This window comes from Rattus norvegicus, chromosome 3 (assembly GCF_036323735.1).
Source record: "Rattus norvegicus strain BN/NHsdMcwi chromosome 3, GRCr8, whole genome shotgun sequence".
Classification (NCBI taxonomy): Eukaryota; Metazoa; Chordata; class Mammalia; order Rodentia; family Muridae; genus Rattus; species Rattus norvegicus.
Window position 1 is genome coordinate 91,221,360 of NC_086021.1, and position 15,693 is coordinate 91,237,052.

General features: G+C 34.4%; 1 protein-coding gene and 1 pseudogene across 1 annotated transcript; both read left to right on the plus strand.

Moving 5' to 3' along the window:
- The first annotated feature begins 3,195 nt into the window (after positions 1–3,195).
- Or9g19 (olfactory receptor family 9 subfamily G member 19) lies at positions 3,196–4,110 on the plus strand. Its single transcript, NM_001000687.1, has one exon. It carries the CDS (start codon positions 3,196–3,198, stop codon positions 4,108–4,110), a length of 915 nt encoding a protein of 304 aa, NP_001000687.1.
- On the plus strand, positions 10,950–11,876 carry Or9g8-ps1 (olfactory receptor family 9 subfamily G member 8, pseudogene 1; annotated as a pseudogene).

Below are 15,693 nucleotides of genomic sequence, written 5' to 3' on the forward strand. Positions count from 1 at the left end.
CTCTCTCTCTCTCTCTCTCTCTCTCTCTCTCTGTGTGTGTGTGTGTGTATGTGTGTGTGTGTGTGTGTGTGTGTGTGTGTGTGTGTGTGTATTGTGGTTCTAAATATTTTCTCTGGTGGAAATCTAATGAACTCAGGAATCAAGAAATTTGAACCTAAAAAACTTCCTCATTAGTTTGAAATAAGAAAGGTTAAACTAATGGACTCAAGAAAGCATGAATGGTGCATGTTTATGAATAATTTTCATGCAAGAAAGTTTGGAGAAACAGAGGAAAAAGTGAAATGAAAGGGACAGTTATATAGTTTTTCAATTGTTTTTGTAATATTAAATACTCTTTCTTTAATTATGTTCCATGGTGTTCAATAATATCAAATTCATCCATGTAATTACTATTATTATTAGTCATTAGGATACTTGATATTCTTAAAAATGTTTCTGTTTATTTTAACTACCAACCAACCTGTAACTTCTACTATATCACATAGGGCATGTACATTACAGGAAGACAATTGAATATCTAAAGAATGAAGTTACTTCAAAAGTTTACCAGTACACCCACATTTTTCTGATTCTAAACTCCAAACTATGGTTTATTTTGCCTCTCAGAATTATTATATAAACATCAACAAAACACCTTTGTGTGAACATGCATTGGTTTATTTAACATTTATATCACTCTGACATACTTTGCTGCTGTTCTCATATCAGTGGTCAATACTGCATTTTTTTCACAGTATCACATTGAGATAACAAAGATTGGAGAGCTTTGACTTTATCAGATACCAGAGAGTACTCATATTCTCCAAATTGGAAGAACACTGATTTATTGAATATTTTCCATGTTTTGACCCCTAGAGTAAATAGTACACTGTAAGTTTTACCATATCCTAATTAACAGTTGCAACTCATGTACTTGCTTTGGACGTGTATTAAACCTGATAAAGCTGGTGGTGAGCATGGTGAGGAACTTAGATACATTCTATTTTCAGTTCACAATTTCAGATCGCTATCCCATTGTGACCACATGTCATGTTGAAGATAAATCCCAAAATCTCTATATGCTGAACGACAATTTGCTGCCCTAATGGGAAGTGCATCCTTCATACATCAGTACTTTCAGTGGGCTGAAGGTGAATACAATTGCTATCCATCTGGTTTTCTTTTTTCTGTCTGTGAAGACCACATCATGATCAGACATTATTAGGTCAAGAAATGTGAGACATACTTTTGGGATAAGTTCCACAATTCATTTCACCAGAGAGTGGGTTTGGTTGATGTTCAAGCCTAAGGTTTCCCAGTGTGACCTTGAACTTGTGATGTAGCTGAGAATGGACTTACCTTTCTCCTTGTAAGCATCTCCTAAGTGCCATGCTCTTCTGGACATGGCACTCTGTTTAGTGGGAACAAATAGTAAACTTGATGATTTTCTCTCTTTTTTTTTTAAATTGAAAAATGTGCTTGCTATAAAGTTCATGCTGACCAATGCATGAATTTCTTGTGTCAATATTTTAAAGTTTGAGGGCAGAACATTTGCTACTACATTTGTTCAGATTTAAAAAAATATGAATTAGTACAACTTTTATGAATGTTAATAAAAACTCCACTGTCATCTGAGGTAACTCGATTTCTACTGTTCTTCATATACATTCTATGCTGGTCAGATCTGCCACAATTCTCACCATCTTTCACCTTCCTTTTGATTTCTCCCTTCTATGACAGGGTAATTTTTAAAAGGTTTTGCCTAGAAATATCCTTTCCCACAGGCAACTTTCCACACTCTGTACACATTGAAACATGCTTTGCTTTTGTGTAAAGAATGTGATCACACATTAAAATATTATCCTCATTGTTTTTACCAGAGTCTATAATTTGACATCTCACGTCAAATATGACAGTGATTTTAATAGATTTATTTACATTTATTTACAAAGATTTCATTTACCTCAGTATATAGAGGCCTATTCCTAGTTTCTGTTTTTTCTCCTTGGTACCTAGATTAATTGGAATCCAGCAATTCTTTTAGATGAGCAGCTTTGGACAGAGATGATATGTTCTTGAAGAAAGAGTTTTGAGTCATGGTTCTATCTAAGGATCTATGTATTTATAAATAATCAATTTGGAAATTAAAGGAAACATTTATTTTATAAGATTATTTTAATACATTGATGGAATACTTTTTAGAATAGAATTTCTGACATATTCAATGTTTAATAAATATACTCTACTAAATACTGCATAGGTTAAAATTTTCTTTTATCATGCAAGATGTGTCAGCAAAATTATCTATTGGACAAAATTTTCATTAGTAAATTTGATTCTATTTACATGATTTTAAATTATGTAATGAGTTGAGGAAACAAAAACATGGATACTCTGTCTCTGTCTTTGTCTGTGTGTATGTGGTTGTGTGTTGTATGTGTTTGTTCTTGTGTTTATATGAATGCATATGCAGTGGAATGTGGATAGGAGAGGTTCTTTATGAACAGGGTTTTTCACTGTTATATGAACTAACTTAACAAGGCTAACAGTCCAATAAATTAAAAAGAATCCTCTGTCTTTGCATACCTAACATTGTTATTACAGTCGTGTGTTACTGTGACTAGAATGAAAGCTGAAATCTGAACCTGGGTCTTCATTCTTGTATGAAAAATAATTTATTGAGTTAGTCATCCATCCAAGTTGAGGGTAGATATTTTTGTTACAAAATTTACATCTAATGTTATAAATAAGATCTATCTCTAAATAATATAATAACAGTTGAAAAGAAATCCAAAGAATACATTTGTCTGAATTTACTTGGTGCACAGAAAATGAAAGTATATTATCATCAGAATTTTTGGGCTTACTTCCAACAAAATTATAAGGTTATTCAATCAAATGAATTATGCTCTGAGTTCTATTCTATACTTGATAAGTATAAATGCAGCACAAACTCTGATACTTAATAAATGTTACTTTGCAAATGTCAAGTTTTTTATATTATAAACTCACATACAACATAAGAATAGAGAATCATTTTAAATATTAAAATTTTTATTCCTATTTTTTAATTAAACAACATGATTGTAAATTCACAAAAAATTTTATCAATTATATTTTCATGACATTTATTCATTCAATTTTATTATTTATTTAGTACAGTAATTTAACTTGAAACTTCATTTTCTAACCCCTTAAGTTACATTTCTTACAGCTATGGATCATAATAACACTGTTAGTGAGTTCATCATGCTGGGATTCACAACAGATCCTGTGATGCAGAAGGTCCTGTTTGCAGTGTTTCTTATTGTGTACACATTGACTTTGATAGGAAATTGTTCCCTCATTATGTTAATCTGCAATGACTCTAGGCTCCACACACCCATGTATTTCTTCATCGGAAACCTATCATTCCTGGACCTTGGATTGTCTTCTGTCTACACACCTAAGATCCTAGCAACCTGCATCTCTGAAGACAAGAGCATCTCCTTCGCTGGTTGCGTGACTCAGTTCTTCTTCTCAGCTGCACTGGACTATACCGAGTGTTACCTTTTGGCTGCCATGGCTTATGACCGCTATGTGGCTATCTCAAAGCCACTGCTTTATTCACAAGCCATGTCTTTAAAGCTGTGTGTGTTTTTTGTGGCAGCCTCATATCTGGGTGGTTTCATTAACTCTGTGATCATCACCAAAGACACATTTGCCTTGACTTTCTGCAGTGACAATGTGATTGATGACTTTTTCTGTGATATCCCACCTCTGGTGAAGCTCGCCTGTGGCAAGAAGGACAGCTTTCAGTCTGTGTTATTCTTCCTCTTGACTTCCAATGTCATCATCCCCATTGTGTTCATCCTGGCCACCTATCTCTTCATCATTGCCACTATCTTGAGGATCCGCTCCACTCAGGGCCGCCTCAAGGCTTTCTCCACCTGTTCCTCCCACCTTATTTCTGTGACCTTGTACTATGGCTCCATCCTCTACATCTATGCTCGGCCCAGGTCCAGCTACTCTTTAGATAGAGACAAAATTGTTTCAACCTTTTACACAGTGGTTTTCCCCATGCTGAATCCCCTGATCTATAGTCTCAGGAATAAGGATGTGAAAGAGGCCCTGAATAAACTCCTCAAGTAAATCCAGATTATTTCTTTATAGTATATGAAGAACAGAAATATTTAATCAGGTTACTTAAGTTTCAAGAAAAGATGCCAGTTATCCTAGTGGTATAAAGAAATAAAAAGAAAAAGTCCATGTGTGTCCAAGGTTTCAGGGTTTATATACAAACAGTTCAAGCCAGCTTACCACAAAGATACATGTACACTCATGTTTATTTTAGGAATATTAACAATATATAGGCTGTGGAATCATTTCTGGTGTCTGTCAACATAATGGAAAAATGTGGAATGTATACAAGGGATCATTATGAGCAATCACAGTAGTAGTAGTGGTGGAGCAGGCAACATATAACTGGCCACTTACAAGTCCCTACTGCCAGATCTTTTCAAATTCTTGGTATAATGATAGATAAAAATTTTACTTATCTCTTTTAAGTCAGACTCATTATTTGCATAAAGCTGGACTTGCAATCTTATTTTTACTTTTCTATTAGCAGAACTTTCTCTGATCCACCAACGGTATAAATAATGACACAGGCTGCTAATAATCTTTAAAGCTTAGGCCTTTTGTGAGGACAATCACCCAGCTAGCTAATCTATCTTAACCTGACAATCTAAGCTATGATCCACACCATGGCTCAGTCTGTACCTCTCTGCTCTGCTCTGGTCCATGCCTGTTCCTCTTGGTGTTCACTCTCAATTCACCATTGCCTGCTTTCATTTCCCTACCTCTTCTGCTTGGAAGTTTCACCCTCTTCCTGACAAGCTATTGGCCATCAGATTTTTATTACAACCAATCAGTAGCAAGACAACCTTTGATGCAATTCGGGATTGTTTTTAGGCAGGTGAGGAAGGATGAATATTTACAAAATAAATAATCCAGTGATGGGCAATACAAAAGGGCAATACAGAATGTGATGAAAGGATATCCCGATACCTCGCAACTATAGGAATTATAAGCATAAAGACCCCATTTTTATAGTTCACACTAACATGTTAATATTCCATTCCACAGCATTGACTCTTCAGCCTTGACTCCATTTGCATTTGATGCTCTAACATCACTGGCCATGTGGGTGGGATATGCCTTGGCTTATGTGTTCAATTTTTAAGTTCACTTTTGCTATTTAATAGTCTATCAGTAAGAGTCCTTCTTGGATGCTACTGTTCTACTGCAATTGGCAAGTTAAGGAAGATTTAATAATGTACAAAACATGGGAAGAGAACATGGTAAGTGGAGAATATAATGGAGTTGAGTAATGTTTTTGCCATAGAATTTGACTATATCTAGGCCGAAAAGGAGGAGGGAAGAAGAGAGAAAGGAGGAAGGTAGGGGAAAAGAGGAGGAAGAGAAAGAAGGGAGGAAGAGGAGAATGAGGAGGATGAAGAGGATGATATGAAAGAAAGGGAAAAGGTGGGAGAGATTAGTTAGGACAACTGTGAAGAGCTTTGCATCCAGGGAAATTGTTATCTTTCAATGACTCTGTCTGAGGTCCTGGGTATAAGAAACCTCACCTCTATTCATTATTTCCTAGATATTTACATATTTAATTGGTACATGCTTGTAGATTGTTCTCTAAATGTACTGAGCAGATTGCTATTGATTTAGAGGAAATGAAGAAGCCAGAACTGTGCAGAAATATATGTATTATTCCATTTAAGAATATTCAAATGCCTACACTGAGCCATATGCGAGTGAATGTAAGCATGAAAATCTTTTGAAAGCCAGTAAAACCACACAGATTGTGGGAAAATGTGACTGAATACATCCATCAGTAGAGAATCAGTATCTAAATAATACTTTCCTGAGTCTTACTGATATTGATCCAACTTCAATGCAAAGCTTTGCTTAATTGCTTTGTTGTTCCCCAAGCAAATAAGTTGCAAGATATTTCATATTTGATTCTCTTGGGATTAAATATCTAATATAAAGATCCTGGAGCTAGCTGGTTGAATTTTGGAGAGTAGAAGGCATTTTCTTTAAATTCGATAAGTAGTATAGTGACATTGTGTATATCACAGAGTTTTATAAATTTTATTCTGCTTTCATAATTACTCAAAAATTGTTTGTTTTCTGCACAAGGGGAACTGCAAACTCTTCTTTTTATATGTCCCCATCATTCTCAAGGAGTTTTTAACTTCGTGAATGATAAGACATTTAATTTCTTCTATAGGTGGTGCTATAGGTTAATTTATATGAGAGGATGATATAAAAACTATAATTAACTTTAGTATGATATGATTATTCATCAAGAATCACTTAGCATGTAACTTAGCTGCATAAACTGTCTCAAGGGCTTCACGAAGCAACCGATTGGTGTTTCTGAACTCAGATTCTGAGGAAATTTTAAAATATTTAAATTTCTTCCAATTTATTTTTGTTCCTCAGAAAGCAAAAAGACACAAATGGTTTTGAAAGATGCTAGAAACAGATAGCTCTGTCAGGCTTGTCAGAGCCTTTCAATAAGGTTGGCCATAGGAGAGTTCCTTTCTTCCATTCTTTCCTTTGTTCCTCCTTTTGTCCTTCTCTCCCTTCCTTCTTCCTGCCTTCTTATTTTTCCACTTCAGGTGCTAGGATTGTAGGCATGTGCCACCCTCAGCTGTCAGTATCTCTTGACTTAAAGGAAAATTTTAGCATATGACCTGATGTTATTTATGAACCTGTAAGAAAAACTCCATTAAATACTTGAACTGTTTATGTGGTGGTTTTTAACTTTTTTTATTGCAAGGTTTAAATCTAGATTGTTGACATTCGCAAAGTAATTGCCTCTTACCATGATTCACAATTTTATGTATAAACCAATTGAATATATAAGAGGAATAAGCTATAAAAGAAGAGGGTGGATCATAATTATTCAAAAATTGAAGTTGTAAATAAAAGGCAGGTGGACCATTGGAGTATAGGACTAAGTTGAGAGAATAGTAATGAAGGAAGAAATGGAAAAAAACAATATTGACTCTTGAATACTTGTTATAATATTAGTTTTATATTAAATTATGGCCTGAACCAACACATTAGCTTCTCAATACATAATATCTATGATATATCTGGTTTTTTAAATATGTGTCTATTAAAATAGTCATAATTTTATAGGAAATACATTGATACAGAGAAGTGCTTTATATTACAGATTAGGAAATTGCTTCTCATGAGGATTAATTAGGTTTCCAATGGTGACCAAGCTGTACAGAGATAAGTACAGAATTCTACCTAAATCTTTCTGACCACACATGCCTGAATAAGGAGAATTTGCTGCTTCCAAAAAATATGTAACCACTTATAAAACATTTTTCATGCACGTTTGAGCTTATTTAATATTAACAAGTCTATAAAATGAGACTTCTGCCTTCCCTGTAGTAATGGACTATTTTACCAGATTTCTTCAATATTATATGGAGTCTGTTTTCATTAGAATGTCTCCAGCAAGTAGAGTGAGAAGAGATTCCATGAATCACTACTTAGTGAATTGTACTATCTTGAGGTGAGACTCGGAGAGTGTTTATTGCCTGTGTCAGTTTCAGCCTATGCCTTTGAATTAGTGACTGCTAATGAATTTCTTTCTTGTGCTGATTCTATTAGTAAACAGTTCAGATTTTTGTTTGGTTTTATGTGCTTTTATTTATTTTTATGTCACTTCATAATATTTTATTCACTGACAATTTCATATGATACATACAAAGTATATTGATGATATATACCTCAATTTTACTCCTCCCTCTTACCTTAAATCTTCCATCCATATATAATCCTCCCACTTCATGTCACTTATAAAATAACACTGAGTCCACTCAAAACTGATTACATGTGCTCAGGTATGGTTCTACCCACTGAAGCATGGGCGACCTAACAAAGACACATTCTTGAAGAAAACGGTCTTTCCCAGAAGTCATCAGCTACCTTTAGTTCTTCTTCTAGGGCTTATTAAGATCAACTAATGGCTTTTCATCTTTTTTATGATTTTAATTTATTTTTATACTGTGTCCTTGATCATATTTCCCTTAGACAACTCCTGCTTGATTCTCCATATTTCTCTGAATACACAATGACATATTTATTCCCTCACTACAAAAAAAAAAAACAAACAAAATATAAATGAAAATCAAAGCAAATCAAAACCACTGAGACAATAAAGTTTATGGTATTTTCCATAACTTATAGCAGGTCTGGGTGGCAGGTGATGACCACTTTCAGTGTACAAGTGAGACCACTGAAGCCTGTTGACTGAGAGCTGGAGAAATAATCTGGGATTTGGACATATCTTTGTGTTTCCCTGATTGGTCTGGTTTTCCCAGTCTCATTTCAGTCTACTCTAAAGTAGAAAAATAATTCTGCCATCTGAATTCTGTAGCTACTCTTTGGACTTTCTTTTATCAATTTCTGAAGAACACAGAACACCCATAAGTTTGGTTATGGCAATGAATATGCATTTATGGCTATACGTGACTAGATTGTGTATTTTTCTAGAATCTATCTATTCAGAATTTGATTTAATTTTTTCATGAGTCCATTCATCATCTCAAGAAACACAATTCATGTGATAGGCACAGATTTGAGCAGTATCAGTAAGCAAAGTAGATAATTAGGCAGTTTGATGAATGTTCTACAGAATAAGAAAAAAAGTAGAAAAAACAGAAAAATGGAAAAACATTTGGGTGTGCAGGTAGGTGTAGAGTTGAAGAGTTTGATTATGGGATCATTATTGAGAGGGTCATACTTGTGAGCAACCAAAATGGATAAAATAAATTTCTAAGAAGAATCGGCAGCCAGTGAAAATATATTGTCTTTTAAAGTTTTGAGTCACAGATACAATAAGTCTGTAAATAAGTGTACCTAATTCCATGCATCGAATACAGCAAAAAAAAAATTCTCTGAGAACTTAATTTCAGTGTTCCTCTTTTACTTTGCTAGATTATGTGCTACATGTCCAAGAGAAGGGTGGACAGGCCTCAGAGATCTGAACATAGGGTTATTTGCTCATCGCAAAGAATTTAGAAAAATCAAGAACCCTTAAAATATGGTAGAGTGATTTTCATGACTCAAAAGTATTGGGGTAATTTACCATAGCAGAAGGAGCAAACTGAATGTTTAGAGTCTGCCAGGTTTAGTATTCTCATCGCTGACTGAGTATTAACTTGTGACCTGAGGAGTCTTCCAGATTCTTCAGTAGATTCTAATTTTGGGGGTTCATAGCATCTCATGGGACTTGGGTAGGACACGTAAGAACACACTTTTCTAGCACTTAAATTTTAGTATTATTTTCCTCCAGCACTAGGAGATTTCTGCAGCCACAGATCAACATAGAAATAACATGGCTGAATTTGCTTTTAAGTACAAAGTACTTGGCATACACTAAGAATTCAAAACACATTGTAAATGTTTTTGGAAGATGACTCACACATGTCCGTTGCTGTGACCAAAGGAAGGCTTACAGGCAGCTGAGTTGTGCAAGACAAGTGGGACTATAATCCCTATAAATCGAAGATGGTGCTTTTAATTTGTTTTTCTCCTATAAATTCCATAATGGAGATATGGACATCTGGATGCAAGTGAGACCTTGACATTCCATATTTGCATTATATCATATAGTTTAGGTTCTCTCTTTGAACAATCTTAAGTAAAAGTCCTATTCCTTTGTTGATATCTGCACTTAATTCATTTGACAGCTGTCCTTATACTTGCCAAATGAAGAAGATGTAGTCTTGATGTTCTTAGGTTGTCATAACATGATGCCATGTAGTACCGTCTTCAACAATGTACAGTTGTGTTTTCAGAGATTTACAGGTTGCAGTGTTTTCAGAGAATTTTTGTTTTTCTCTACTGAGTTATATTTCACAATTTAGAAATGTCCATCTGAAAGAAGTGGACGGAGGGAAGATAGGAACAAAAGAGGGATATAGAGAGGGGTAGAGAGGTGCAAGATATTCTTCTCATCAAATCACTTAACTGTGCAGACTAGGACATCAGCTTTATCTTCTGGAATTTCATCCATTTCCCAAATATAGTCACATTGGATTCATCAAATGAAAAGCAGGACACAAGGATGTATTAAGTATCAACACAGTAATAATGTGTTGAAATAAGGTATCTCAAATATCAAGCCTGGCTTAGGGCACACACTTCTTCTGCCTCTTTTCAAACTCCAACCAGTTATTAATAAATTAATTTATTTTTATATGCATTTGAAAATGCTCATGTGAGTGAGGGTACATTGTGGGAAGGTGTGCATGTGTACATGTATGTATGTGTGGAGCTCAGAGTGCAACTTTTGGTATTGTTCCTCAGGAGCCCTCTAGCTTGTATTTTTTTCCCAATTGTCTCTCATTGGCCTAGAATCCACAAGTAGGCTATGCAGGGGCCAATGAACGAGAGGGATGTTCGAGCATTGGTCTCTTTAGTACTGGCATCAAAAACGTATACTACAGTGTCCAGTTTATTCTTTAAGGTGATATCTTGGTATTAACCTAAGCTTTTCATGTTTGCAAGGCAAGCACTTTAGCAAATGAGATACTCCCCAGTATTTTGGTAATAATTTTATAATTGTAAAATATACCAAGTCTATTTAATCAAAATATTTGTCATTTAATTGATTGATAATTAATTATGACTGACTCCATGATACTGTTTTCTATTTTTCTTTTTTTTGAAAATAGTTACATTTTCATAAAATATACGATGAGTAGTGTTTACACTCCCTCAACTCCTCTGAGATTTTTCCTCCTTTTCCATCTGAATACATATCTTTTGGGTTTACTTACTATATTTGAAATTTTATTTATTGAATGTAATGTTGATATTAAGCATAATGGATCAAGCTAAATTCTAGTTTTATCTAGTCCTAGGGGAGATTTCCTAGTGGAATGGAACAGTATAATGATACAGAGACTGAGTTGATCTTGCTGGGATTCACAACAGACTCTATCATGGAGCTGGTCCTGTTTGCTATTTTCCTTGCTGTGTATGCATTAACTGTGTTAGGAAACAGCACCCTCATTGTGTTGATCTGCAATGACTCCAGGCTCCACACGCCCATGTATTTCTTCATTGGAAATCTGTCTTTTCTGGATCTTGGATTGTCCACAGTCTATACACCAAAGATCTGAGTGACCTGTATCTCTGAAGATAAAAGCATCTCTTTTGCTGGCTGCGTGGCTCAGTTCTTCTTCTCTGCTGGACTTGGATATACTGAGTGTTACCTTTTGGCTGCCATGGCTTATGACCGCTATGTGGCTATCTCAAAGCCACTGCTTTATTCCCAAGCCATGTCTTTAAAGCTGTGTGCATTTTTAGTGGGAGCCTCATATCTGGGTGGTTTAATAAACTCTTTCATCATCACCAAAGACACATTTGCCTTGACTTTCTGCAGTGACAATGTAATTGATGACTTTTTCTGTGATATCCCACCTCTGGTGAAGCTCGCCTGTGGCAAGAAGGACAGCTTTCAGTCTGTGTTATTCTTTCTCTTGACTTCCAATGTCATCATCCCCATTGTGTTCATTCTGGCCACCTATCTCTTCATCATTGCCACTATCTTGAGGATCCGCTCCACTCAGGGCCGCCTCAAGGCTTTCTCCACATGTTCCTCCCACCTTATCTCTGTGACATTGTACTATGGCTCCATTCTCTACATCTATGCTCGGCCCCAGTCCAGCTATTCTTTAGATAGAGACAAAATTGTTTCAACCTTTTACACAGTGGTTTTCCCCATGTTGAATCCCCTGATCTATAGTCTCAGGAATAAGGATGTGAAAGAGGCTCTGAATAAATTGTTCAAACAATCACAATAATATTCTACAACAAAGCAAAGATGAGTTCGATTCAGAGATTACATATGTAGAAATGCTTTCCCCATTGACCCCCATTGCTTATGAATTCTTATGGTATTAGTTATCCTATTTGCATGTTTGAGGATGTTATCTATGCTTGAGAACAACAGTTCATATTATCCAAAATTTAAATATTTCACGAGGCAATATTTGAAAGCAAAATATGTGTATTTGATTTCATTTCTATGTTACTCCTGACTCAAATCAAATAAACAAGAGACTTATTATCCCAAAGATTTTTCTACTATAACAAAATTATAGATTCTGTTTTCCTTGAACTAAAATTGTGTAGAGAGATTCCTGTAGAATAGAATCTTTAAGGATCGAATCTGATCTACTACAGTTTGACCTAATGCTTTCTCCCCATGTAGACCTCATCATTTTCCTGTCATAGAGTGCTATGACATTAATTCCTATTTTTCATAAGCTTTGCAGCAGAATAGGACTAAAGTAATATCTATATTCTAAATTGTGGTTGTTCTAATTTGGAACCCCATATTCTTTAGTTTAAACAAATTAAAAATATTGAAGATGGATTAAAAACAATCACAGATGGCAAAAAGTCATAAAATAAAAATATGGTAAAATAATTTCTTTAAAAAATTGTTTATTGCTTTGTAACTGTTTTTACCCTGTACTCCCAGATAAAAATAAAATATATAAAAATATTTGTTATAGTATGTTTATTACATTAGTTCTTTTTGAATTAACATCATATTTTAATATGTTGTTAAATAAATTAAGCAGACAAATTTGAAAAACCTGTTTTTTACTGAAATTTATTATAATGTATTTTACCTATAATTGCATATGCTTAATGTAAGCAACACAATGCTTTTATATACTTTACGAATATATTAACATGAAGTTGGTTAGTAAAATCATCACATTAGGTACTATTTACGTTTTTTGTGAGACAATATATAATCTATTCATCCCATTTAAACAACTTAATCTTACATTTATTTAAAATGCTTTATGCTAAATATATTTAAAAATTTTCACCTTGTAAAATTTAGTTACTTTAGCTTCTCCAGTCCTGCCAAGTTCCAGGAACTATGAATATAATTTAATCTTTGTTTTATGAATTTGACCCCATACATAGATGAGTTCATGCAGTGCGTACCTTTTTGCACCCGGAGAAATTCATAAGGCATTTATTCATTTAGCTTCAGTGCTATCTGTATTGTTGAAATGTATTTACCACTTTTACTTTTTTTAATATTAACATACTTATTTACAGATGGGTCCATTAACTTAAAATATCTAGCTTTTGTCTCAATTTTTTCTATTTCTACATATTTATTTTTTCCACTTATACTTTTATTTTTCTTGGATATTTTATGTATTTACGTTTCAAATATTATCCCTCTCCCTCCCCCATTCCCCTTCCCCTTCTTCTATGAGGATGCTCCCATTTACCACTTTTTTAAAGTGTGTGTGTGTGTGTGTGTGTGTGTGTGTGTGTGTGTGTGTGTGTGTGTTATGCCTTATATAAAATGCTTAGAAGACACAGGGTTTCTCTATACCTGGGCTCTTATGATTGCGCAATAAACCCAAAATTCCAGTTATCTTTCAACAATTGGATTTTATTTATACTGAACATATAACCCAAAGTTAGATTATTGGTTGTATAGTAGTTTTATTGCAATGTTTTGAGTAATCTTCACACTATTTGTTGTAATGATTATAATTTATGTTCATATCACTTTTCATGTTATTTACTATGCATGGAGAGTTGTGTCTCCTGGAAGTCAGGTAAGCTAGAAACAGCACAAAGTGAACATACCTTATAAAAGTGCCACAAAAGCCAGTATATTTTTCTTTTCTGATTTTTTATTCCTTTACTAACTGTAAATGAAAGATAAAAGATTTTGTTGACAATCGATGCACCTTAATAAATATTTTTACTCAGAGTTGCTGTACGTTTAAATAATGAATCAAGGGCAGATATAGAATAATAATCTAGAAGAGAGAGAAAAGGGGACATACATAAATAAAAGAAATAAAAGAGTGATATGAGAGACAGTGAGAATTCAAAAGTCTCTGTATCAGAAAGAATCATGATGAAAATTTTTATTAGGTAAAATAATTATTTATAAAATAATATTTTATGAATTCATCTTTCATATTCAGCATTATATATGAATTAATTTAAAAGTTATAGAATGTTGCATTTTGATAAATCAATTTTCTAATTTGATATTCTTTTATCTATGAAACTTAGGTTTCACCAAAATAAAATCCTTCTATTGATCACCTATGTAATTGTTTTCTGAACACAAACAAACTGTCTGGCTTAAAAACAAAAGTTTATCTTCTTATAGTTTTGAATGTTAGATGCTACATTTGGTTTTACATAAAGTTAACACAACTCAGTCATTAAGGTAGAGGAGATCTATATGAGAAAATGCCCTCACTATTGCTCTGTAATAGAGCTTGAGATTAGGGATGGTGATTCCCCCAGAAGTTTTATTGTTGAGAATAGTTTTCACTATCCTGGGTTTTTGTTATTCTAAATGAATTTGCAAGTTGCTCTTTCTAGCTCTGTGAAGAATTGAATTTGAAGTTTGATGGAGATTGCACTGAATCTGTTGATTGCTTTCGATAAGATGGCCATTTTTACTGTATTAATCCTGCCGATCCATGAGCAGGATCTTTCAATCTTCTAAGATCTTTTTCAATTTCTTTCTTCAGATACTTGAAGTTCTTGTAATATATATTTTTCACTTGTTTGGTTAGAGCCCCACCAAGAGTGATAAAAACTGTATGGTACTGGCACAGATGCAGTTAAATCAATGGAATAAAATTGAGGACGCAAAAATGAACCCATATATCTCTGGTCACTTGATCTTTGACAAAGAAACTAAAATCATTCAGTGGAAAGACGACAGCATTTTTAACGAATTGTTCAGGTTCAACTGGAGGTCAGCATGTAGAAGATTGCAAATCAATCCATTCTTATTGCCTTGTGCAAAGCTCAAGTCCAAGTGGATCAAGGACCTCCACATAAAGTCAGATATGCTGAAACTAATAGAAAAGAAATTAGGGAAGAGCCTTAAACACATGGGCACGGGGGAAAATTTCCTGAACAAAACACCAATGGCTTATGCTCTAAGATCAACAATGCACAAATGGGACATCATAAAATTGCAACGCTTCTGTAAGGCATAGGACACTGTCCATAGGACAAAATGGTAACCAACAGATTGGGAAAAGATCTTTACCAATATGATAGAGGACTAATATCTAATATAAGCAAGGAACTCAAGACGTTAGAATCCAGAGAACCAAGTAACCCTATTAAAAAATGGTGTACAGTGCTAAACAAAGAATTCTCAACTGAGGAATATTGAATGGCTGTGAATCACCTAAAGAAATGTTCAATATCCTGAGTCTTTAGGGAAATGCAAATCAAAACAACCCTGAGATTCCACCTGACACCAGTCAGAATGGCTAAGATCAAAAACTCAGGTGACAGAAGATGGTGCCAAGGATATTAAGAAAAAGGAATACTCCTCCATTGTTGGTGAGATTGCACACTGGTACAACCAGTCTGACTGTTCCTCAGAAAATTGGACATTGAACTACCTGAGGACACAGCTCTACAACTCCTAGGTATATACCCCAAAGATGCTCCAACATATAACAAGGACACATGTTCCACTATGTTCATAGCAGCTTTATTTATAATAGCCAGAAGCTGGAAAGAACTCAGATGTCCTTGAACGGAGGGATGGATACAGAAAATGTGGTACATTTACACAAGGGAGTACTA